This window comes from Falco peregrinus, chromosome 3 (assembly GCF_023634155.1).
Source record: "Falco peregrinus isolate bFalPer1 chromosome 3, bFalPer1.pri, whole genome shotgun sequence".
NCBI classification, from domain to species: Eukaryota; Metazoa; Chordata; class Aves; order Falconiformes; family Falconidae; genus Falco; species Falco peregrinus.
In genome coordinates this window covers 114385334-114410479 of record NC_073723.1, presented here as the reverse complement: position 1 = coordinate 114410479, position 25146 = coordinate 114385334, and the positions used below count along the sequence as shown (strand labels likewise).

Here is a 25146-nt window from a genome sequence, read left to right as displayed (position 1 = left end):
AAAGCCTCAGCGGTCTGGCTGCTGTTGGAGCTGATGGAAAGGCTTTTTGGGTGAGCTGACGTATTTCTAGTGGCCAGCGTGGCAGTTTGCTTTATACCATTGCCCTGAGTGTGGGCGTCTGGAGAAACTGCCCGGCCGTCAGTGTGCAGGGATGATGGCCGCAGGGGACAGCGAGCTGCAGGTCATGATCAGCAGCGACACGGTGTCTGCCTGCATGTGGCCCTGGCTCCGAGCTAATGGCACTGCTCCCCAGTGGAGCATCCATCGAGCCCAAGCTGTGTCTTAGCCAGAATCCGAGCAGGAGCTGAGAGGACAGCGACACCTCCAGAGGTGCCATCCAGCCCCCACCTCCCTGTGGGACTGTGCTGTGGTGTCAGCACCTGAGCTCAGCCGTGATGCCCACTGGCAAGGAGTCTGGGCCAAGGGATGATCCCAAAGTCCTCCCCTAGGACGCACCATCAAACAATATCTGCCTAGTCCCCAGTTATCGCATGGCAAGCATAGTCAGAAGAGAGGAAAGATCATTTTGAGGACATCAGCTGTGGGCTGGGGGGGTGGTGGCTACCCAGGAGCCCCAGGGCTTCAGGCAGGAAAACAGCACCTGCAACCCTGCAACGATAAAGAGCCAGGAAGCACTGCTAAAGCCACAAAGCCAGGACAAGGCATGACTTGGTTGCCCTTGCTTTGGGGAACACTTTGCAAAGTGCCTTGCCTCAGCACTCCCGCCCAAAAGACTGGTTCTCTTCATTTACTCCAGCACCCGCAGCAGACAATAAAAGCCTTACACAAGCAGCCTGCCACAGCAAGAAAGGATCTTCCTGACTTGCTGTTCAGTTCTCAAATGTTACGTTACTGCCTGTGGAACAGGGTTTAATAGGCTGTATTCCCGAGACCTCTGACTCCCCTTTACTGACCTGGGCTCCCACGTTCGTGCTTTTCCCAAATTATATTTGTTCTAGTGTTTCATCCCCAGTTCCCCGTTCTAGTATCTAATATTGCATTCCACCACTTCATACGTTGACGTTTCAATCGCTCCATCCGTCTCTGGCTGCCCCCCCCCTCGCGGGGAACACAGAAACGCAGATCAGGACTCCCCACTCACTTCGCAGTTAAACTGTGTCTCTCACACACATCACACTCGCCGGGCAACCCTCAGCCACACAGGCAGTGTGTTACAAGGTACCGTGCACTTACATACAACTCTAGGAACGCTGACAGTTTGCGTTAGCACATAAAGTACATGTTTCAATGAACAGCTGCCAAAAACCAAGTTCTAACTTTTTCTGGCCCTAAGTAGCATGTTAAGTTTTCAGCTATTCGCCTAGAATTACTAGAATTTTTATTTTTTTTTTACTCACGATGCATAACTCTAATTTTGAACATGTAACAAGCCAACACATAGACAAACAAGACACAGAGCGCCATGTCAGTTGTTACGTTCTAGGAATTCCCCAAATCTCAAGACACCCTAAATGAAGTTTTCAGCTTCCCAGATCTTAAGACAATCAAATACTCAAAACAAAGAATAAATATAAATACCTTTTATGCTGTGCAGAAGTCCTTGCCCACCTGTGTGAGAAGCCAAGGGGCAGGGGAGTCTTGCTGACAGAAGATCCAGTTGAGGGCCCCGAGAGTCCCCAGGCCCCTGGATTCCGGCACCAGCAGAGAGTTCTCCTGCCTGGCTCGCCAAATTGATGCCAAAATGGCACAGAGTAACTGCTCACAGACCAGTTTTGTCTTTAAGCAGCAAAGGTATTTATTTCGTGCAACATCAGGGAGCTAGCCGATTCGCACCACACAAACTAACTCCCAAGTTTTCAGTGAAAAGTTAGGTATTTTATACGGTTTTCCTGAGAGGTTACACAACATCTTTACATACATAGTCATTTGATTTGGACACCCAATCATTCCATTCATAATGGGGGGGGGGGATCTAGGTGGAATAGACCTTTCCATTTTCTTTCTTCAACGATTTCCTGACTTGGTGGTCTCCTTCGCTCCTTCAGGTGCCCACCTTATCTTTTCTAATTATTCAGAGTACATTCCTTTCTCAACACAAACAGAGCATTGCCAGTTATTTATTTATTTAAGACCTTGCTCTCTTTCACAGGTGCAGCAGCTGTTTCTTGGCTTTCTCCACACCCTGGGCTGGCCCCCGATGGTCACGGTGTCACTGCCAGAGCGCTTGATGGGGAAGTGGATGTGGACTCCTCCATGATGGAGCGGGTGAAGCAGCCTTTGGCACCAATGAGGGAATTGTGCAGTTTGGAAGGAACAGAGACCTCCACCTCTGCGCTGTTGGCCTAAGAGAGGACAGCACCAGCCTCTTGAGTCAAGCTGCAGAAATGTGTTTGCACCCACTCTGCTTACCCTCTAACTCCCACCTTGCTAGGAGCTTTATAGAGCTGGAAGAAATGCCTGAGCAGAGGGCTTGGAGACTGGCTACTCCTGACAGGAGCAGTCACAAACTTTGGTTTACGAGTCAAGAACAGACTGACACATTTGTCTCCTCCCTGCCCTCACCCATTACAACCACATCTGTATCTGTGTCTTCTAGCAACATTTTCCAGTCCCTCAACCGCAAAAGGCCAGTTGCTTCGCTTACCAGCTCCTTCTGGATGGCAAGAATCCTGTGGCGAGCAGCTTCACAATTTGCTCTCTTGCCTGTGATAACAATTGTCTCCGAGTTGCTGTTCTTTGCCAGGAGATCAATTTTGGTGTTGCTTTCTTTATGGATCTGCCACAAAGGAAAAAAAAATCATCTCAGAAGTGTCCCATGTCAGAAAAAAAGCCCTTGCAGGCCATATTTGACATCACCAATGAGCAGGAGGGAGCATCCAGTGGGATTTTGCTGCAGGCAGTGATCATCACAAGCACTTGAGTTAGGAAAGATAGCTCACCTTCTTGATGTTGGCACCTCCTTTCGCTATGATGTTCTTGTGGAACTGTTTGCAGATGGGGACAGAAATAGAAAAGCTGTTTTCAACCTAAGGGAGAAAGGAAGGGAGAACTGAAGATTACACTGTCGTGGCAAGTGAGGCCCGACTTCAGGAACTCTGATAAACAAGCTTTTGACAATAGGCTTAGACCCCAGGAAGTTCTCTATACGAGAGGCTTGTAAGAATAAACAAAGGCAAGTACGTTCCCCTATAGCCTTCAAATAACAGGTACTACCCCCCTGCCTCCATTCAGCCAAAACAGCATCGACAGCTCCCTCCTCTTGAGGTGTTTTAGCTCTACCCAAGCCAGTAGAGCTTTGCTTTGCCCCAGGGTTATTCAGGCACGTAGGAGGGAACAGTAGACAGAAGACCTCCTTACCAGGTCTGCCACCATCTTTTGCATGTACTCAGTGCACTTCTCCACCTCATTTTTGGGACCTCTAAGTTGGACGATGTCACTCTTGTGTGCAGGGTCTGGAAGCCGATGATAACCTGCAGGAGGTGGTCATTTATAGCCAACTCAAGCAAATGCAAGAACTCTTGTGTCAGACACATGCAAAGGTTGGGGGGATCCTACACATCCCCTTTTCTCATTCAGAAAAGGGTAACCGTGTTAGCAGCCTCTGGCTGAAAGAACTATCTTCTCAGACACTTGCGCTACAGAGCCACTAAAGTTACGACTTCAGTGACGATAGGCCTACTACCCATGTAGGAAATAACCCCTCTGGATTCCTCATCTCCTAAAAAGCCTTACCTCTGGGAATTTCTCCCGGATTTCCCAGATCCGCTCACCCTTCTGCCCAGTGATGGTCCAGTGGAATTTCTGCTCAATGATTAGGTCCGCAGTGTGTTCATTTTCCTGATGAGAACAGAGCTCACGCCGAGTGTTCAGCCATATACTTTTACTTACCGGTTTGCTGCCCGACAGTTTACTTGCCAGCACTGTCCCTCTTTTCTCTAGACAAAATTCACTCTAGGTTGACAGAGAAGGGCTACCCGAGGGAACAGAGGAAGACATTTGTGAAGAGGAACTTGCACTTGTCATGAGATCCAAGTGCTCGGTGGGCAAGGGGCACACACTTGCACCCAAAGGTTACAAGGGAACACGAGAGCCCAAACCCTGCAGTCTCCCAAACATCGCATCCTACTAACTTACCATACGGGAAGCAAGTTCCAGCAGCTCTTTCTTGGCCTGTGGGTCTCCTTCAATTCTGATCAGGTTGCTCTTCTCGTTGTCCGGGGGAATACGCACAGACACCTTGTACAGATCCTTAATCCTGTTAACGTCAAGGCAAGGACTGTGGTGACGCAGTCTGCCAGGCAAAGACTTGCAAGCGAGGCACCTTGATTATCACTGCTCAGAGGCTGTTGAAGAAGTAAACCCGCCTCTGAGAAGGGCTCAGTGGGGTAGGGTTGAGACACGGGAAATTGCCTCTTCACCCTGGAATTCAGCGAGAGCAGATCTGTGCCACACAAGAACCTGTACAAGTAAATACTGTGGCATCTACAGAGCCAATTGTTCACTTGTCAGAGCGAGGCATGTTTCTTCCCCAAACAGTATCACATTTAGAGCAGAAGGTAATCATTCATTTCTACCCCAAATTCTTTGTTGGGGAGATGTTGCAGCACAATCAAACTAGTAGACTGCAACAAGGCCTTACCGTTGGTCGTATTCCACTGTCAGTGCTGTATCAACTTCCTCCAGAGGCCAGACCACACTACTGCTCCTCCATCTGACCCCCTCTCCCACAGTCCGCAGGGCTATGTGACCACTTAGCGGGAACCAGCTATACCTGCACATGGTCCATGTCAGTCAACCCACTGCCTCTGAGGCAAGGCCACAGCTGCACATTATCAATGCTAATCAACCCACCGCCTTCATTCCTCTACAGGGAGAAGCTCACCAAGCAGATTTCCACCACCCACAACTGGCTGCTAAAATGTAATTCACACAGAGCAACGCTTAAAAAAAAAAAAAAAAAATCCAACAAATTTCCTCCAGGACACGTCAAAGTAATTCCGCTACTGTTCAAGCTCCCAAGATACTTTCACACATTAAAGCCATTGCAAGGCCTCACGGCCCATTTCTCTCCTTGTACCACCACCACTCCAGAAAAGCAGAGGAAATGTGATGGAGACAGCACACTGGGTGAGCTACAGAGCCCCTGATACGATCTACTAAACACGGAGAGTGTGAGCATGGGAAGGACTAGAAAGGCACTCCACTTACTGCTAGCTCCATTCTTGCCAATGAGGTGTCGGTGGAATTGGTGGTCAACGTTGATTTCTGCGTAATCCATCCGGTTGATCTAAAAAGAATTGTATAGGGCCAGGTAGGGTAGGCCACGGCTTCTGTCTCGTGCCCTACGTAACTGCCTACTGCCCATACTGGCACTGACTCACCAGCGGTCAGCTACAAGCACTTCTCCTGCTCTTAAGCAGAGCACAAGCATTCCTCTGGTTTGAGAAGAGAACACTGTGCTCATGAAACATTGAAAAGACTTACTTATATGCCTCTCCAGCTATAACAAAGAGAATCCTTCCTTCTCTACACCAAAAAATTTAATGCTGACTTTTCAAGAATGCTATGGATGAGTTTCATAACCAAGGGGTGTCATCCACCTGCCACACAATTTGTCTTCTGCAAGTTTGGTTAAGCATGTCAAGACATCATATGGATGCGATAAACCCCTCATCACCTCTGCTCTGTTGCCCCTTCTTCCCCCAGTTTCTTACTGGAACTAGTAACTCCAGCTCACCAGATCCTTGACCATGACTTCAATCTGTTCCTGAGCCACATGCACATCTTCTGTAGGTCCTTTCAAAGTGATGTTATCCTCTCCTTCAGTGAATTTGATGTGAACCTTGAGATGAAAGACAATGAATCTCTTAAGAATTTTCCAAGATCCAAGCCAGGCCAATGCTGTTGGTCAGGCCTACACCATCGATCCCTGCCGCTAAGAGACGTGCTCCTTCCCAAAAAGCCCAAACAAACTCCCCACAATTTTATGAGTCAGTAACTTAACAATTTTGGCCATATGGCGTGCCTAGAGCCCAAGGCTCTGGTGCTGTCTCGGAGTCTGCAAGGGCTTTGGAGAAGTTACTCATCTAGCCTTTATCTAGATACTGTCTAACTCACCAGGGAGAAGCCTTGTTGCAGTCGGCATTTCCAGGTATCCTACTACATCAGTTCTCAAAACAGCACCACATAAAGCTTCCTTGGAAGGGCTCTACCCAGGACAATGTCATAGGATGAGCAGTGTTTGCACCAGTATAAGAGAGGGTTCCCTTTAATAGCAAAGATCTGTGTCATTTCCCCCTGGGTTTACCCACGCTAGAATACACCTCTCTCTTCCGTGACAAGTGATCTGGACTAAACCATTTTCTACACCGGGGGTGCTAAGCTAACCAGCTCATCCATACCTTTGGCATCCGCTGAGTTATTTTGGCCAGGTTCTGTCCTTTCTTTCCAATAATGAAACGATGAAGCCAAGAGGGGGCAGAGACTGAGGAGACGGTAAAACTGTTGGTCTGAGAGACAGAAAAACAGAGAAGCTGTTTGATGGACAAACTGGAAGAGGCCTTCACAACAATTCCGTTCCAATTCCCGTGCTGCACCTCCGGTATTGACTTCTAAGCTGCACCTCTAATGGCCCAAGAGAGTCCACCCCCGTGACACCTGTCAGTGCTCACAAATGTATCTTCATGGGACCTTCAAAGGAGGCCTAGCCCATCTTGTCAGTACCTTTGCATAGACTTCAGTCAATGCTTGCCCAAGTTTTTCAGGCTCGCCTCGCAGTATCACCATCTCCGAGCTACTGTCAGTGGGTGGGATCTCGACAGAGACTCCAGTCTTCTCCAAGATCTCCTGCAGGGAATTCCCCTTGGGGCCGATGACATACTTGTGCTGGGACTTCTTCACCTCCACTGCAATGGTAGTAGTCGTCTTCTTCTGTAGGGGCAGAGACACTGAGGCATCAATCACAAGGGAGTGAGGAAGGACAAGAGCGACAGGAAGAGGCACAAGATGCAGTCAAACTCTGCACCCAGCAAAGAGCAAAGCCAAGCTGAGCACAGTGGCTCGGCAGTACTCCAGCACCCCTTGGACCCCTGCCTACAGAAAGCCTTGTGCTCAAAAATTCACAGGTGAAGTACAAAACTAGCATGCTGTGTCAAGCTCCCTGGGACACGGCATGGAAGAGACCACAAACGCACACAGGCATGTCGTTGTCCCCGTCCCCATCCCCCCTGTTGCACAACAGGGTTCAGCTCCCAGCCATCTCCCAGGCAGTGCTGTAATGCAACACTATGCAGGCTATAAGCTAATTATCCCCGTTGAAATCCAGACTGGTACAAATACAGACCTAACCATGAGGAAAAACAGCCCAACAGCCCACAACAAGGATATTCACAGCAACGTTGGCTGTGGGAAATAAACTGGAGTGACATTCACTCTTCAGCAACTTCTACTTTGTAAAAGAAGAGACTTAAACTCTTGTGGGTTACTCTAGGTTTGCAGTTTTAATCGGTACAGCAGCGTTGGGTCACCTCTGCAGAGAGTGACAAGGTTACAGGATTTTTAGCTCCACTTTTATAGTCTCTACAAAGCATTACCTAATCTATTGGTTTCAAACAAGTCTTTTATTAGTCATTATCTTGACAGTCAGTTTCACAAGTTGTTCTATATCTTGACCACTTCGCCATTTTACTTTTTCTTTCAAGGATGATCGCTTCAGGTTCTGCACGTCTCAGTTCTGAGTAATCACAATAGACAATCTCCACCGTCTCAGCCTCCTAGAGGTTAGGGTCTTCTGTTCTTAGAAACTTCTTTTAACTGTCAGGTACAGTCTTACTAATGTTAAACTTTCATTGTCTAGCATCTATTTACTGACGGCACTTGCAGTCCTGGTCTGGGGCTATACAGGGGACAAAGCTGAGGTGTACAGCCTACAGTAGCACTGACCCGGCATTTTCCTCCAACAACTTATGTAGCAACTTTGATACTGTCAGCTGGCCACCACTGTAGACTTCACACTTCTATTCTTCCTTAGTAGCACCGGTGTGAACAAGAGCCAGGGGAGCTCTTGGTGGCCTGCTAATTCCCACGATACAGAAAAGCGAGAAATCTGTCACCTCCCTGATAGTATCAGCCCAGCTCCCACTCTGCTGAGTGAGGAAACGGTAAGATTCGGGGTCATGTACTACAAGGGCTGCCGAGCTAGATGCAACAGAGGGATGCACAAAAGTAGAACAAGAAGGGAAGAGTGCCTAGGAGCAGGTGCCAGGGGAAGGTGGGAAGCGTTATGGACCATCCGTACCTTCTCCTCATAGATCTTCTTAACTCGAGCTACAGCCTGGGCTAGCTGCTCCTTTTCTCCGGTGAAGACTATCTCTGTCTTGTTGATGACACTGGGTGGAGGAATGTTGATGCGTGTCCCTGTGTCCTGCGTGAGCTCACTCACCAGCTTGTTGTAAGGGCCAGCAATGAAAGGGTGGTACACGGCATGCTTATCCTGGAAGAGCCCACAACAGACCTTGCTGGGAACTGCCCTCTCTATTACAGTCTCTGCCAGACACAGCTAAGTTCCCAGGGCTGTCTTGCCTGACGCTCTGGCCCAAGCAATCTTCTCAGTTTGCGGGCTTGTAGATCTCCACCTCTTTCAATCTACAAATACGGTTGCTGCTGCTGCTCCTTATTTACGATATTCATCCCTGTGATCTCCTGCCTTATCTCAGCTGGCACCTAAGACACTTCACTTCAACTATCAAATGCTTGTTTTGACTTCAGAGATGGACAAAACGCAGCACAAGAAGTTGCAGGACCTGGCAGCGGTGCTCATACAGCCAGTGGCACAGTATACGTCTCCATTCAGGCTAACGTTAGCCACTGACTGTAGCCATGGTGGCTACAAACTTCAACTATACCATGGGGAAGCAAAATAGCTGACCAGGTAATGCCATGAGAGAGATCACAGTACTGAGGTACCTGCTCAGCAGAGATAAGCACGATCTCGTGCCGGGCCTTCTCAATCCCTTCTTTAGTGCCGCTGATCTTGATCTGGTTGCTGGGGTCATCTGGGCAGGGGATCTGCATTTTGGTTGCAGTTTTGAGCTTCAGGTCCTGCAGCTTCTCACCATTCTTTCCAATGACAGAACGGTGGTGCGCCTTGGGGATGGCAACTGTTGCTGAAGCCTGCAGCACAAGAACCAAGCATCTGTGAAAAGCCTTGCCTGCACTGGCAGATCCACAGGAACAGAGCCAGGGAAAGCAAGGTAGATGCTGCTCAGTGGTGCTACTGAGGAGCAAAGACAACACCTTTCCAGCACATTCTGTTTGAGAGCTGACACTGCACCAGTTGATCTACAGTGCCTCTACGCCAGGAGTATAAACCCCACCTTTCCCTCAGAACCCTTCTGATTGCACAGGAGCAGTACTCTGAATTAGCAAAGGCCTTCCGACACAGACGAGGAGGTGCCTATCCTCTAGCGTAAGACACTGCATCAGTACACCAGACAACAACTGAGCTGACAGCTCACAGGTGGAGTTTATCTGAACTCTGACATCTGCTGCCAAGGCTATAGAGAACAGGACATACAGTATGACTCCTAGGAAAGAGAAATTCAACACCAGAAACCTACTGCAGGAGGCAGGCAGCTAGCAGACGCTTACCGCTACTTAAGTGCTAAGGGGTCTTCAAGTGTAACACATGCTGCTCCTGGGACTGCTTCTAGAAGGCCCCACATGGAAAAGGGGTCCTTCTGTGAGCTTCTCTCAATCTAGCATTAAAGGGCTGGTCTATACAAGGGCTTCCTGACTTCTTCCCTTCTCACTAAGTTTTTACAGGTCTGGTAGCTGATGACTGCTGTCGTGCTCTTGATCCCTGTGATTAGGTAACCACTAACAGCAATCAGACAATGAAAATTCAAGCTATAATGGAAAAAATAAAAGATGAAAAAAAGATCACTCGGTGTGGCTTTTCAGCTCTGTGCTCCTGTCCTGAAGCCAGCCAAGCCTAAGAGAAGCTGGAATACAGACACACCTTCCAGACCTGGGGCCGGGGCAGTAGGAGGTATATTTGAGAACAGTGGCTCACGGATCTGTGGCGGCACGACCTGAACTGTTTTTTCAGATGCACATTGTGGATGTAGGGTTTTGTTCCTTTCTCTTTCCTCTGGCAGGGTATGACACAGGGGCTGAACAGCACTAAGCAGACATGGTATTAACATTGCATTAACTACCTTTGGCATTATACTTTAAAACACACTGTAACACCTGGCTGCGATACATCCTAACAGGAGCTACCACCTTGACTATGAGCTCAAGAACCTTAAGGTAAAAGATCAAAACCTAGGGGACTGAAGCAACCGAAACAACAGGGTTGTGGCTCCTTACCAGTGTGGCTTGAGTTACACAATGCAGAACCCTGACCCGAAGCTTTCGGCTTTTGGCAGGACTTCCTTTTCTCTACTTTTCTTTCTCCCAGCCTTCCACATTCTCCTCTGAAGGACTTCAGGAAAAGCACCGTCCCGTTCTCACACACTACTAGCTTTGTGTATGAGGCTCCTGCACCCCTTCCAGCACCAGCACCTCAGCACAAAGTCACTGGTTGCAAATCAAGTGTTCCAGAGATTGCAGACTCCACGCTTCATGCAACACCACGGCCTGTAATTACCTTGGAACCCTATTTTAAGCCTCATTTCCAGTCCAAATTGCCAATTGGGTGCTTTGAAAACGTATGGCAAAGCTGAATTAGTCACGTAATGACATACCTCTCTGGCTTACAAGCACACGTGCCCAAGGGTCTCAAAGCATTTGCGAGTCTTGGGGAAGAGCAAAGATGAAGGGAGAAACAGTTAGATGCCCTCACCCGAGTCTGCAGTCGAGCGACAATCTCCTTCTGAGCCTTCGTGACTGCTTCCAGCTTGCCAGAGACCATGATCGAAAGGCCCTGGTCCTTCGCAAGAGACAGCTCCAGGTGAGCTCCTGTCTTCTGCACGATGTCAAGGCGGATCTTGGCCTGCTCGCCTTCTCCAAACTGATTCGTGTCCTTGTATTTCCTCTCCTCCAGTGGCACATGGAACACCTGCTCAGCCACGGGACAGACAAAAGCAGGGCACAGCAAGGTGTCAGTATGCTTTTGATTGTCAGTGCCTCCCTCTCTTATTGCCATACAGGAGGACTTCACTGGCGTACTAAGTTCCCAGATTTAGGCGACCCATCAGCCTTTCCAGTGGAGACACCAGCTGCAGTACGAGGGCACCGCAGCAGGCGGTCTGTCCCAAACGGAGTGCTTTCCTAAAGAACATGCTATTGCAGGGGGGAGGGGGATAGTTCAACAGTTGGCTGCTTAAAACCAAAAAACACCCCAACAAAGGAGACTTTTTCTTCTTTTCAAGGAGTCAAGGACTTTGAAGGCGTGTACAGCTGAGGTTAACTTCCAGAACAAGGGCTGCAGAATCACAACACACAGTATTGCTTGGAGCCTGTGCTGCAGCGGAGGGCAAACACGTGTCTGGTGACCGTAAAGGCAGGTAAAGGCTTGTGTGACCCGGAGAACTGGGGAACCTCCATCCTGGAGATGGACACGTCCCCACACAATCTGTTCTAACTTTGAAATTGTTCATTTTGTGTGGAGGGGTTAGACCTAGAGGCATCCAGAGTCCTTTCCACCTGTATTTTTCTGTGGTTCTGTGCCTGATCCCACTGACCTGTGTGGTTTGCTTTATGAGGAGTGAAAGAAAGAGAAAAAAGCATTATGAAACATGTAGAAATGGAGCAATATCTCTGTGTGCTGCAAGCTCTGCCGGGGAGCAGATGCTAGCTGCCTTTTTTCTTCCGGGTGAATTTATTTAACCGCAAAGACAACTGCTGTTGCTGTGGCATTGCTAGATGGAGCTGTACATAGACTTGGGGCAAGTGGGAATGTTGAGGGGAGCATTTGGGAAGGCAGGGAGTCCATGCTGGTAGCAGCACTTGCCCTGCCAGGGGACCGAGCAGGGCTTTGGGAGGGGGTGCTGGGGAGTCCCTTGTATTGCTTCTCTGCAGGAGCAGCTGTGACTGGCTTACCTGGATGATGAGCCTAATGAGAGAAGGTTACTTGTTGGGCTCACATCCCCAAGAGTCTGCACTTGAGACCTGACCTTTGTTTTCCTTTCATGCCAGGCCTTCCTAGGCCTTGAGATGTTGCTGTGGGCTCAGGTGGGCAGTTAAGGAGGGATTAGTTCCCAGGGAGACGGGATGTGTTGCAAGAGTTGTGCTCTCTGGGAGACAAACAAGCTTTGTGGGCCGAGAACAGCAGGACTAACGATGGGCATTTCTGGAGGGTTTTGCACCTTCAGGGCTCTTGGCAAATGTCAGCCAGTTTGTCTGCTGCCCTGCAACTGCTGCTTACTGGGAAGGAGAAATCCTGCTCTCCCAAGTGAATGCTCCTCACCAGCTGCTTTTCAGCTGACTTTGCCAGCAAGACTAAAACAAGGGCTGCCCTTCTGTGCGGGTGAATAACGGGCCATATATGATTTATTTAAAGAATGGTGTGCTCATGTTTATCGGAGGAGACCCTTATTGTTGACTTCAGGACGTACTAAATCCTCAAATGGGTGACATAGGGAGTGTGCTAATTGTCCAGGCACACGCTATGTTAATATTGTTAACTTGAAGATATACTAAATCCTTGAATGGGAGTGTGCTAGTTGTCCAGGCACGAGGGATGTTAATGTGTTCCCGGAAAGTTAATGAATAGACATGAGTGACTTGTATAAAGAGAGGGCTGAAAGGTTCCCTTGGGGTGCATGACATTGGTGGAGCATCTTAAGTTAGTTGGTGTAGTATTTTATAAATGGATTTTAACAGGAACTGACATTTATGCAGAAGACATATGTGAAGAACCTACTGTTGAACACTAAAACCATTCGCATTTTAAAAAAATTGAAACTGAGGTCTAAGTGAAGGCAGTTAGCCACTGAAACAACTTCTAAAAGAAGTAGAACATCTGTCCCCTTTGCTTTTGCATCAAAACCGGATTCATTTCTAGGTGGTGTATTCAGACCTAAATTAAGCCTAAGTTACAGGTCTCTGAACTACAGCGCAGAGAACCCCTCCACAGACAGCATTCTCAAACGAGAAATAAATGCACGTATGATTTTGTTACATGTACAAACACATAACATTAAGCATTATATGTTGGTGATGTGGTAATGTGATGGCTATTTAACAATGATCCTTCCTCATCAGGAGAAACAGGATTTCTCTTGTTTGGAGATAGACACAGCTTTGAGATTGTTATAAATTGAGACCACAACGGATCATAATCCAATTAAAATTTTATTAATTATAGCAAGTAGAATATGAGCAAAACCAGCGCTGGACGACAGGGGAGTCTGCGCTCCGCCAACTGCCGTCCTGAGCAGTTCAAACAGTCCCTTTTTATACATCTTTACTCCCGTGTTCATGAGGTAGTGGAGGTACTCTGCGCATGCTTCAGTTGTTGTTAGGGGGTCGTTTTCTGCCTCCTGGTGGTCGTTGAGGCCGAAGTAAGAAGTCTTCCTCCTTCGTCCCATAGTTGACCCCTCACTCATATGTCCTTATATGGGGTTGTTTGTCCTGTTTCTGTCGGTTCCTGGACATCTGGCGGTTATCTTATCTTGCACAAGCGGTATCTGGTTTAGTTTGTGTCAGCGATTGTGGTTATCCTATCTTACACAAGCAGTGTCTGGTGGCTGTTTGCATAAGCGATTTCATATCTTTTGTTGCCTAACCTTTACATTGGGCTTAACATAAATCTTAATAAACAATACCCTAGTCCATAGTTTCTTACAATCCCCCCTTTTTCTTTTTTTTCCTTTTATTGTTTATTAAACACTACTTTCATTCTCGGCACTGCAAGCAAACCTTTTTCCACAATCCCAACATTTATCATAACACTCACAAGGTAATACCTCACAATTACAATAGGCATAGTTCTCACGTGGCATAACGCATTCACAACAATCTTCATCCTCATTAATAGATACACTCTTATATTTTGCCCCAGACCTCGTAGTTAAAAATAAGCAGTTTAGCTATGTCAAACCGTTCTTTAATAAAGTGTAAAATATAGCGTAATATACAAGGCCCAAGTATAAGTCCCAAAATCAACATGATAAGCGGTCCTGCTAAAGTGGACAACAAAGTGGTTAGCCAAGGTGAAACATTAAACCAGTTTCCATACCATGGCCTGCCCGCCTCACGATCCTTCTTACGTTGATCTAACCTTTTCCGGAGTTCAGACATGGTGTCCTGGACTACTCCCGTATGGTCAGCAGAAGAACAACACTCTTCATTGAGAGCTACACATAACCCTCCTTCCTTTAAGAACAATAGATCTAATCCTCTTCTATTTTGCAGCACTACTTCTGATAAAGACTTTACTGAAGTGGCTAAATTTTGGATAGATTGTTCTATTTTTGCTAAATCCTCATCTACAGCCATCTGCAAACTTTGTCATTCCTGACCTTTTACTAGGGAGGCTATGCCTGTACCTGCTCCAACTCTGCCCGCTATCAGCAGTGTAGCTAGGGTTACCACTGTAATTGGCTCTCGTTTTTGTCTATTCAGGTCTCCTTCAAAGTGGCGTAACACCTCCTCGGAGGTGTGATAGATCAGACGAGGAACAATAATCACCTGTACGCAAAACTGAGATTGATTAAACACGTTTAGGGATAGGCAAGGCGTTACTCCGATGTCTGAACAAACCCATTTAGCTCCTGGTGTCGGGATAGCCCATTTGTCATTTTGGTTCTTGTGTTTCTCTATATTGGTGTTAGTGACTGTTCGGTTGCACAAAGGCTGATACTTTTCGGGCACTGTACCTATACATTTTCCTTGACCTGTTACTAATTGAATAGTAATTCCTTGCGTATGGTTCCTCTGGTCATTCCATGGGCATTCTCGTGGGTTTGAACCATTAGACCATTGAATCCTACCTGGTTTTCCAATTGCCTCAAAATATGGTGGTTTAACATTATAACATAACCAGCATTCCTCAGTTAAATTTGGTTTGCTTTCATTAAGGGCACGATAAGAGGCTTGCATTAGATTCCATAAGGGGTTTTTGGATTCTGACAACTCTAGATCCCTGGATAAAGAAAATTCAGTCACAGTGTCATTAGTTGTTTCCGAAAGGGAGTCTGGAGAAGGGGTTACAACAATTACGGGGGCAACCTTTTTTTTTCAGAGGAAGTGGGTGGATTCAGGACCAGGTTTGGTCCTACTGGTAAGGGATCGTGTGGAAGCTTTTCCTTTATTACTTTAATAAAACCCCCTCGGTCTGGCCCTGGTTCTCTGATTCTAACTCCCCACATCTTTCCTACTAACCAACTATCATCTGTAGGACTTGATATATTTATTTCCAGATATTGACAGTTTGACGAGTATTGTCCCCCTAATATATGTCCATTGTAAGTATATGAAGGTGGGTTACAGCCTTGGGGTCCCCAACTAATTTTCAAATATTTATCATTATTAATTCCCCATTCTAGGGCCACTGTTTCACATCCCCAGTATGCGCAATAATAATGTCCAGGGTAATTACAGTATTCTTTCCCTGGATTAGAGGCAGGACAAAAATAAGTTGAACTTTTATTACCTTGCCATCCTTGTCTTTTGCATACAGGAGTGAATTGCCCGATTAGTTGACATGGAGTTACGTTGAATGTTGGGCTGCCAGGTCCTTGAAATTCACCAACGACTTGGCTTGTATCTAATTGCAATAATTTCCAGCTCATTGGCTCATGAGGGTTTCCATCTGCTTGGGTTATTATCAATAACAGAACTAACGGCATAACAGGAAAAAGGGCGTCTGTCAATTTTGCCAATTTAAGTATATTTTTACCAGTCCTGGGGAAGTTCGGCCGTTGTTGCTTTTGTGTCCCATTGTTCTGGTTCTTTTCTCCACAGTTTGTTCCTCCTCTGCCTTGCCCGTCGACTCGGTTGCTTCGAGCCACGGGGTGTACCATCTTCTCGGCAGCAAGGGAATTCTTCAGGAGAACAGCTGTTTTGGGCTTTCTGCCTGTTTACATAGGCTTCCCACTTTGCAGCTTTAACTAATGGGGCAAAGCAAGACACGGTTAGTACTTCCCTTCTGCACTTTATAGTCAAGATTTCAGCTATAAAGGGGACTGGTTCGTTGGTAACAATAATATTGAGGTTTTGGGGTTTTTTTGGGTTTTTTTTGGCAAAAATTTCCCACCACTCATGGGATTCTCAAATAATTTCTTGTTTAGACTCTAATCGTTTTAATTTCCACTCAGTGAGAGTTCTTTGGATTTTCCAACACTGTGTGTAAACTCCTATCGGAGGGTATCCACATTCACAGTGTGTCTACCATTTATCCTGGCATACCTTACACCTAAAATAAGCAAATGGATAACAATTACAGTTCAAATTATTACACCTAATTCATATATCTAGAGTGCATATATTATTTGCATCAGCATATCTTCTATATTCAATATTGTGTGGTTGCATAAGTTTAGCAATTTCTTTCAACACACTTTGTACGCTTCCATATATAATAGATAAAAAAATTATAGCAAATATAAACAGCAATACACACTTTATACCAAAAGGTAATGCGGCAAAATAATCAAATAAAGTCTCTATCATTATGTTATCTTTTCAGGGTTATCCACAAATTGTAACTTTTCTTGTGATACCCGTAGGCCCTTTTGTGCAAGAAAGTTTAGGAGTCGAATGCTTTCTTTTCTTACATCCTCCTTATTATTCCCTGCTATGAGCAGATCATCTACATACTGTAACAGCACGTTTCCCGTTTGTACCTGGTATTCTTTTAAGAGCTCTTCCAGGGCCTGTCCAAACAGATTAGGGGACTCAGTGAACCCTTGGGGGAGCACGGTCCATCTCAATTGCTGCCTACGGCCTGTCTCTATGTCTTCCCATTCAAAGGCAAAATAATCACGGTATTTTTCTGCCAGTGGACAGGCCCAAAAGGCATCCTTTAAATCAGCCACACTATACCAGGAGTTATGGGGTCCTAGCTTGCTTAGCAGTGTGTATGGATTTGCTACTACAGGGAACCGGGTGATAGTTCTTTTGTTTATTTCCCTTAAATCATGTGTGAGCCGATATTTCCCATTTGGTTTCTTTACAGGCAGAATGGGGGTGTTAAAGGGTGACATACAAGGCTCTAAGATTCCTTGTGCTAACAATCGATCAATTTCTGGTTTTAATCCTCTCCGTCCTTCTAGGGATATGGGATATTGCCTTACCCTCACAGGTATGTGGGGTTCGGAAATTTGGATTTTAATCGGTGGGATTTCCAGTCTACTAATTGTGTCTGGAGAGTACCAGACATCGGGGTTAATTTGTTTTTGATTATCCACGGTCAAAGGATAAGCAGACACCGTTAGTTCTTGATTTTTTACTTTAATTTCTAATTGCAATTCAACAATTAAATCTCGTCCTAACAGATTAAATTCTGCTTCAGGGACGAGCAAGAGTTCACCCATTCCAAATTTATTTTCAGTTTCGAATACCACATTTTTGATTTTGCTTACTTTAAAGGGTTCTCCTTTTGCCCCAATTACTTGTACTTTTTTTTTTCAGGGGAAGCTTTACATTCCTCAGGTATTTGCCTAATAGTCGATTTCTCAGCTCCAGTGTCTACTAAAAAGGTGAACCCTTGTTTATGGGGACCTATTTTTAATTTTATCAAGGGCTCATGATGACTCCGGTCCCCTAAGATATAGAGCCCCTGACTCTCCTATTCCGTTTTCAATATTTACTCATCCCTGATCCTTTCTCTGCAATTCTTCTTTATATGTCCCTTCTTTCCACAGTAAAAACAACATCCCTGTTCCTTCTTTACTACTACGTTCCCTTGTTTCTTTTCAGCAGATCTGTGTTCACCAGTCCGCCCTTTGTGATTCTCTCTGACCGCTGCTACCATCATTTTTACTTGTCGCTTGCTGCTCTCTTCTTCCCGCCTTACGTAGACTTTCTGAGCTTCCCTCAATAATTCATCCAACCCGCTATTCTGCCAGTCTTCTAACTTTTCAATCTTCTTTCTGATATCTTCCCATGATTTTGCCACAAACTGAGTTTTGAGGAGCGCTTACCCTAAAGGGTCGTCTGGATTTATCCCAGAGTACAGCTGAAGGGCTTTCCTCAGTCGTTCCAGCCACTCAGTAGGGCTTTCATCTTTCTTTTGCATTTCATTAAATGCTTTATTGATATTCTGGCCATGGGGTACTGCTTCTCTAATCCCCTGAATTACTATAGTTCTCAGGTCCTGCATATGAGTTCTATGCACCGGATCCTGATTATCCCAATTAGGTCTTTGAAGTGGCCATTTAATATCTGCTTGAGGTCCCTGGGCATGTTGAGCATCCCACAGTCTCATTCCTGCTCGTCTAATCATATCTCTTTCCTCGGTAGTAAATAATTGACCAAGGATAGATTGCATCTCATCCCAAGTATAAAGGTTTGGTCCCAAAAATTGATTTAATCTTTCTGCCAATCCGAGTGGGTCCTCAATTAAGTTTCCCATCTCGATTCTTTTAAAATCTCGTAGGTCAGCCGAGTTCAGGGGTACGGAAATATATCCGATCACAGGTTGAGGTCCCCCCATGGGTATTTCCCTTAGGGGGTACATCTGAGCTGCCCCTTTTTGACTTCTAGTTACGCATCTAGGAGGAGGGGGAGACCCTTGTTCCGACTCTGGTGGGGGAGTGGGCGCTCTGGGGACCTCTGGAGGGGCTGCGGGAGCAGGAGGAGGAATGTAAGGAGGGGGGGTTAGAAGGGTTTCGTCTAACTCTTCCTTCTTTTTTCTTTGTTTAATTTTTATTTCATTCAGCGGGTAAAGTCTAGCTCCCGGTCTTTCTAGCCACGCTTCCGCATATTGCCTCTCCTCCGGGTTAAGGGGTTTTTTTATTATTAACCCAGAGGTTTAATTGCTGTCTTACCCAATCTTCTTCTGACCCATAGACTGGCCAAAAGACATTTTTAGAAATCTTCTTCCCTCCCCATATCTTAGTACAATATTGTATCATCTTCTGCTTATCTTTCCCTAGGGTTCCAGGGAAATATCTCCAATTGTCTAAGATATATGCCAGAGGGGTATTCTTAGGTACAGTGGGTACCCTTCCCATGGGAGTCGAAGGCTTGCTGCCCTTCGCCCCCATCACTGGAATATCCACAAACATACACTCACTCGCTCCCCTTGTTCCTGGCCCAGTCCCTCGCGGGAGATGGGAGACGCAGTACTTAAGAGTCCGCACTCGCTTGGTTCAGTATATCGAACCTCTCACTCGTTATATTCCAGGAGACCCAATCCCGCCCGAACGGCAAACCCACGAACAAATTCGCAATATACTTACGCGTCCTGCGTCTTCGTCCGGACTCCCGTGCACAGAATTTTATGGGATTTTACCGGTCCTTTTTTGCTCAATATCCTAGAATTTAGGTTTGTCGGTAAGGTTGGAGTAAGCTGTTGGTCGCGGGGCGCCTCCCCGGAGGACCAAAGCCCATCGTTCCTTATCCGAGTCACGGCACCAGAAATTGTTATGAATTGAGACCACAACGGATCATAATCCAATTAAAATTTTATTAATTATAGCAAGTAGAATATGAGCAAAACCAGCGCTGGACGACAGGGGAGTCTGCGCTCCGCCAACTGCCGTCCTGAGCAGTTCAAACAGTCCCTTTTTATACATCTTTACTCCCGTGTTCATGAGGTAGTGGAGGTACTCTGCGCATGCTTCAGTTGTTGTTAGGGGGTCGTTTTCTGCCTCCTGGTGGTCGTTGAGGCCGAAGTAAGAAGTCTTCCTCCTTCGTCCCATAGTTGACCCCTCACTCATATGTCCTTATATGGGGTTGTTTGTCCTGTTTCTGTCGGTTCCTGGACATCTGGCGGTTATCTTATCTTGCACAAGCGGTATCTGGTTTAGTTTGTGTAAGCGATTGTGGTTATCCTATCTTACACAAGCAGTGTCTGGTGGCTGTTTGCATAAGCGATTTCATATCTTTTGTTGCCTAACCTTTACATTGGGCTTAACATAAATCTTAATAAACAATACCCTAGTCCATAGTTTCTTACAAGATCAACCCATTTCTTCAGCCAGCTTACATTTTTCTGGACTTTTCAACTTCAGCCATGGCAATTAATCTAAAAAGTAAGCATCATATCTTTCCCTTTTCACATACACACACACAATTTTTAAAAAACACAGAAACAACCAAAGGAAAGCGAAGCCAGACGCCGTTAATGATATTCACAGAGGAAGAATGCATCACTTAGTCCTCAGAGCAGACTTTAGGGGACAGAAACAGCAAACACTTGTTACCAGTATTTATCCTAGCTAGTGCTAGCCAAGTGGGAAGGCCTCATTCTGTAAGAGTACTTGGTGATACGAAGGGTCTGCTAAATGGCATTTTTGCTTCCTCCTTTCATCCAATTCAGTCACCAGAATTCAGAAAAACCTGCTCAGCTGTTTTTCTTTCTCAGCATTTGTTATTTTTCGTTCCATTTCTATAATAAACTGTGCAGTCTGCTAGATTGCTTCTTGCAGTACTCATTTTATTTCGCTAGATGGCAGCGGTGCTCCAGCCAAACTAAGGGCCATCGCGCCGTCCCAACTAAGGGCAGCGCATGCGCAGAATCCGCTTGACGCCTCGGGGCGGGGCTTGTGGCTGCGCACGCGGCCCCGGGAGGCGGGTTCACGGCCGGCCCGCGCGGCGCGCCGGGAGCCCGGGAGCCGTTCGGGCCGGGACGTGCGGCGGCGCTGGGTGAGCGGGCGGGCCGGGGCCGAGCCCGGGCCTCCCCGTCGGGCAGCGGCCGGCTGGGGGGGACGTGGCGGGCCGGCGCTCGGCCGCGGCAGGGAGCGCCTGGTGCCGGCGGCGGGCGGGCTGAGGCGGGCGGCCCGGCCCGGGCCCGGCGGGGCTGCCGGCGGTTCTCGTCTCCCCGGCAGTGGCGGTGGTCAGCGGGCTGCTCGCGGTGCTGCCGCCTTTTCTTTTTCTCGGAGCCGCGCCGCTAGCTCAGCGAGGAGGCGAGGAGCGGCGGCGGGGCGGCCCCGGTGCTCCCTTGTGGCGGCGGGGCCCGGGAGGGGGGTCGGCCCGCGGCGCCCTGCCGCCCCCCCGCCGCCTCCGGGCTGCCCGGGCAGCCGCCGCAGCTCTGCGCGGGGCTTTGTCTTTCCCCCAGCCGCTGGCCGGGGCCGTGGCAGCGGGCTGGGGCTGCCGCCCCCCGCGGGCCGCAGGGGCTGCCTTGGGGCCGGCGGTAACGCTGTCGCGGGGGGGGGCTCAGGAGCCTCTTCAGCCCCTGCGAGCGGGCAGGGGAAGGACAAGAAGGCCGGCGGTGGGACCCCCACCCCTCGCCCCCGACTGCTGATTTCTCTAAAAAGTATTGCAAAGGGCAAGCGTTTAACTGCCGGGGAGGGTTGTTAATCCTAGATGTATCTTTCATGAGCTACTACCTACCAAAACCCCTCCCCCCACCACACACACACTCGCCCGCCCTTCCCTACCGAAACCCCTCCCCCACCAGACACACACTTGCCCCCACCTACCGACCTAACAATCCCCCTCCCCCACCACACACACACACTTGATCTCACCTACCTACCTACCAAGCCTTCCCCCACCAAACACTCCCGCCCCCAGCTACCAAGCCCCCTCCCCCCCCACACACTTACACTCACCCCCACCTACCTACCTAGCAGTCCCCCTCCCCCCCCCCCACACACACTTGATCTCACCTACCTACCTACCAAGCCCCCTCCCCCACCACACATACACTCAACACCACCTACCCTCCAAAACAGGACCTAACCCTAAAAACCTTAACCCTAAGACAGGAGCTAATGCTACCCCTAAAGCTAAAGCTAAGATAGGATCTAAACCTAACCGGACCCTAACCATAAATGTAAGACAGGATCCTAACACAGGACCCTACCCCTTCAACTCTAACCTCTAACCCGAACCCCAACCCTAACCTCTAAACCCTAAACAGCCCAAACCCACTGAAACCCAAACTCCCCGTAACCCCTAGAAACCCAGTCCCCCTAAGCCGCCTAAAACCTAAAGTGCCCTAATAACCACAACACTAACCCCAAACTTACCTGAGTTGGGGGCTTCTTTTGCCATTTCACAGCAACAATATAAATTACACAGACACAGAAGTGGGAAATAGCTTTTATTCACTTGGTTTTCAATTCATACAGATTAATACAATACACGCGTACAAAAGAATTCACCTACAAGACCCTCATTCAGGCAGAAGAACAGATAAGCGAGGCAACGCACCTCATCAGTCCTACCGCAGGTTAGCTACGGCGATGAAGAACGATACCTATTCCAGTTGCCCCAGTACGTTACCATCCTCCAGATGCGCAGGCACTGGGGAGCCCCTCTTGCAGCGAGGATTTGGAGAGCCTCTCCCGGCAATGGGAAGTGCTGCGCAGGGCGTCCCCTCGTAGCTGAGGTCTCCAAAGTCGCTGCAAGAGGGTCCAGTTTTGTGCTATGGAATAAACAAGCTCACCTCACTGCAAATGCGGAAGCACCCGGTTTCGCTTGCCTCTCGGATCCCACCAAAGCCTGGCCAGGGCTTAGGGAGGACCTGAGGGAGATTCCTGTATCTACTGCACTTTGACCACCCCGTTCCGAACAGAGCCAGGCAGCTGGATCCACGGCCTTGGCCACCCGCCTCTAAGCAAGAGGCACTCTCTCTTCCCTCATGATTCTAGTTTAGCCAAGCTACACCTTTCGCTAAGGATCACGCATAGCTTGCCAAGGACCACACACATTCTGCTACAGAGCCAATACTAAATACATGTGTATATATATCCCTGTAACACTCAGTCGGCGATGCCACCTAAAGGTCAACTGTTGTTCAGGGCCTGTTGCTCACGCCTTCGCTGCATTTCAGGCCCTACGCTTACCTTATTTAGGGCCTCTGCTGAGTTTCAGGGCCCAAACGTACCTCAGTTTGGGCCTCCACCAGGTTTTCTGGCCTTCAACTTTTCGAGTCTAAAGGGAAAACTCCATTTCACATCTGAAAAAACAACTGCCCATCCACAAATCCAAACACCTATGTTCAGTTTTCTTCACGTATCCGTAATAATATTTTTCCGAGGAGATAATTTATCTTAGACACTTGCCACCCTTTGCTCGAATAGACAGACAGCACCTACGACACTAGGGGCAGAGGCTAATTCGTGCTTTTTCCAAATGATGTTAGTTCTAATGTTTTGTCCACAGTCTCCGGCTCTTAATTTCTAATGATGCATTCCAACACTTCATAAATTGATTTTTCAATCGCTCTGTCTGTCCCCTCGCAGGGAACACTGACACGCAGATCAGGACTCCCCATTCGCTTCAGTGACACCGCATGCCTCACATCACACTCTCCGGGCAGCTCTCAGTCACACAGGCAGTATGTTACACGGTACTGTGCACACACATACAACTCTAGGAATGCTGACAGTTTGCGTTATCACCCAAAGTATGCATTTCAATGAACAATTGCCAAAAAACAGATTCTGATTTTTTTCTGGCCTTAAGCAGAATGTTAAGTTTTCAGCTGTTTGCCTACAATTACCAGAATCTTTTTTTTTTTCAACTTGACACCCTAAGACACTGTTGTTACAAGTCACTAAGTACGTGCTAGGAGTGAAAAGTTTACATTTACCTCTTGTTCTTCAAGAACCAATAAATCCTGTAAAGAAAACAATATCTTTAGCACACCAGTACTGAAGACTGCAGGACTTCCAGTCACTTCATCCCGCAACTTGGTTTTGAATTTAGTTAAAAGGCAATCAGATTCTTAACGCTCATTCTGCTTTTATAACTTCTGGAGAAAGGCTAACACGTGGCATTGGCATTAAGGTCCAATTATTGCCCAAGCAGCAGCGCAGCACTCGGAAGCAGCGGGCCCACGGAGCCTCATGAGCCCTCGGCAAGTACTAAAAGTTATCCCTCCACAGTCAGCAGTGCGACTCACAAGCACAAGGAATATGTGGAAAAGTAACATCTAGACTGACCTTCAGTTCAGCTCCCCTTGATTTGTCAACGTACAATTCCGGATGAACCTAGGTACAAAGAAAAAAACAAAAAAGCAGCCCCGTTTCACTGGGAAGCAAACCCAAAGGCCTCTTCCCCTCGGCTGCTCTGGCCCAGGAGCCGACTGTCACGACACAGGTTCAGCGAGACACCCGAGCTGCTGCCTCCCAACCCTCCCCGGCAGTTAAACGCTTGCCCTTTGCAATACTTTTTAGAGAAATCAGCAGTCGGGGGCGAGGGGTGGGGGTCCCACCGCCGGCCTTCTTGTCCTTCCCCTGCCCGCTCGCAGGGGCTGAAGAGGCTCCTGAGCCCCCCCCCGCGACAGCGTTACCGCCGGCCCCAAGGCAGCCCCTGCGGCCCGCGGGGGGCGGCAGCCCCAGCCCGCTGCCACGGCCCCGGCCAGCGGCTGGGGGAAAGACAAAGCCCCGCGCAGAGCTGCGGCGGCTGCCCGGGCAGCCCGGAGGCGGCGGGGGGGCGGCAGGGCGCCGCGGGCCGACCCCCCTCCCGGGCCCCGCCGCCACAAGGGAGCACCGGGGCCGCCCCGCCGCCGCTCCTCGCCTCCTCGCTGAGCTAGCGGCGCGGCTCCGAGAAAAAAAAAAAAGGCAGCACCGCGAGCAGCCCGCTGACCACCGCCACTGCCGGGGAGACGAGAACCGCCGGCAGCCCCGCCGGGCCCGGGCCGGGCCGCCCGCCTCAGCCCGCCCGCCGCCGGCACCAGGCGCTCCCTGCCGCGGCCGAGCGCCGGCCCGCCACGTCCCCCCCAGCCGGCCGCTGCCCGACGGGGAGGCCCGGGCTCGGGCTCGGCCCCGGCCCGCCCGCTCACCCAGCGCCGCCGCACGTCCCGGCCCGAACGGCTCCCGGCGAAGGCCCCGCACCGCCACCGCCGCTCCAGCGCGCCGCGCGGGCCGGAAATGAACCCACCTTCCGGGGCCGGATGCGTAGCACATACGTACGTAGCCACAAGCCCCGCCCCGAGGCGTCAAGCCGATTCTGCGCATGCGCTGCCCTTCGTTTGCCAGATAGCCTTCCGCGCATGCGCAAAAGCGGATTGCAGCATGCACATACGTATCCGGAAGCCCCGCCCTTTGGCGTCAAGCCGATTGTGCGCATGCGCTGCCCTTAGTTGGGATGGAGCACTGCTTCCGCCTAGCGAAAAAA

At 48.7% G+C, this 25146-nt stretch overlaps 1 protein-coding gene and 1 long non-coding RNA gene across 2 annotated transcripts; both read right to left on the bottom strand.

The window, feature by feature from the left end:
- Window positions 1-1925: 1925 nt before the first annotated feature.
- Window positions 1926-11110, bottom strand: LOC101921969 (vigilin-like). Its single transcript, XM_055799937.1, is given in 15 exon segments — window positions 1926-2160; window positions 2163-2216; window positions 2219-2303; window positions 2606-2737; window positions 2901-2987; window positions 3319-3424; window positions 3686-3798; window positions 4096-4226; window positions 5173-5248; window positions 5699-5803; window positions 6363-6470; window positions 6685-6891; window positions 8258-8452; window positions 8926-9132; window positions 10808-11110. Coding segments are annotated over 15 exon segments (1965 nt in total). The 3' UTR covers window positions 1926-2104.
- Window positions 11111-22110: 11000 nt separating this feature from the next.
- LOC129784131 (uncharacterized) lies at window positions 22111-24989 on the bottom strand. Its single transcript, XR_008746503.1, has 2 exons — window positions 24812-24989; window positions 22111-24017 (listed from the first exon to the last, which is right to left on the bottom strand). It is a non-coding gene; the product is annotated as an uncharacterized LOC129784131 (long non-coding RNA).
- Window positions 24990-25146: the final 157 nt, after the last annotated feature.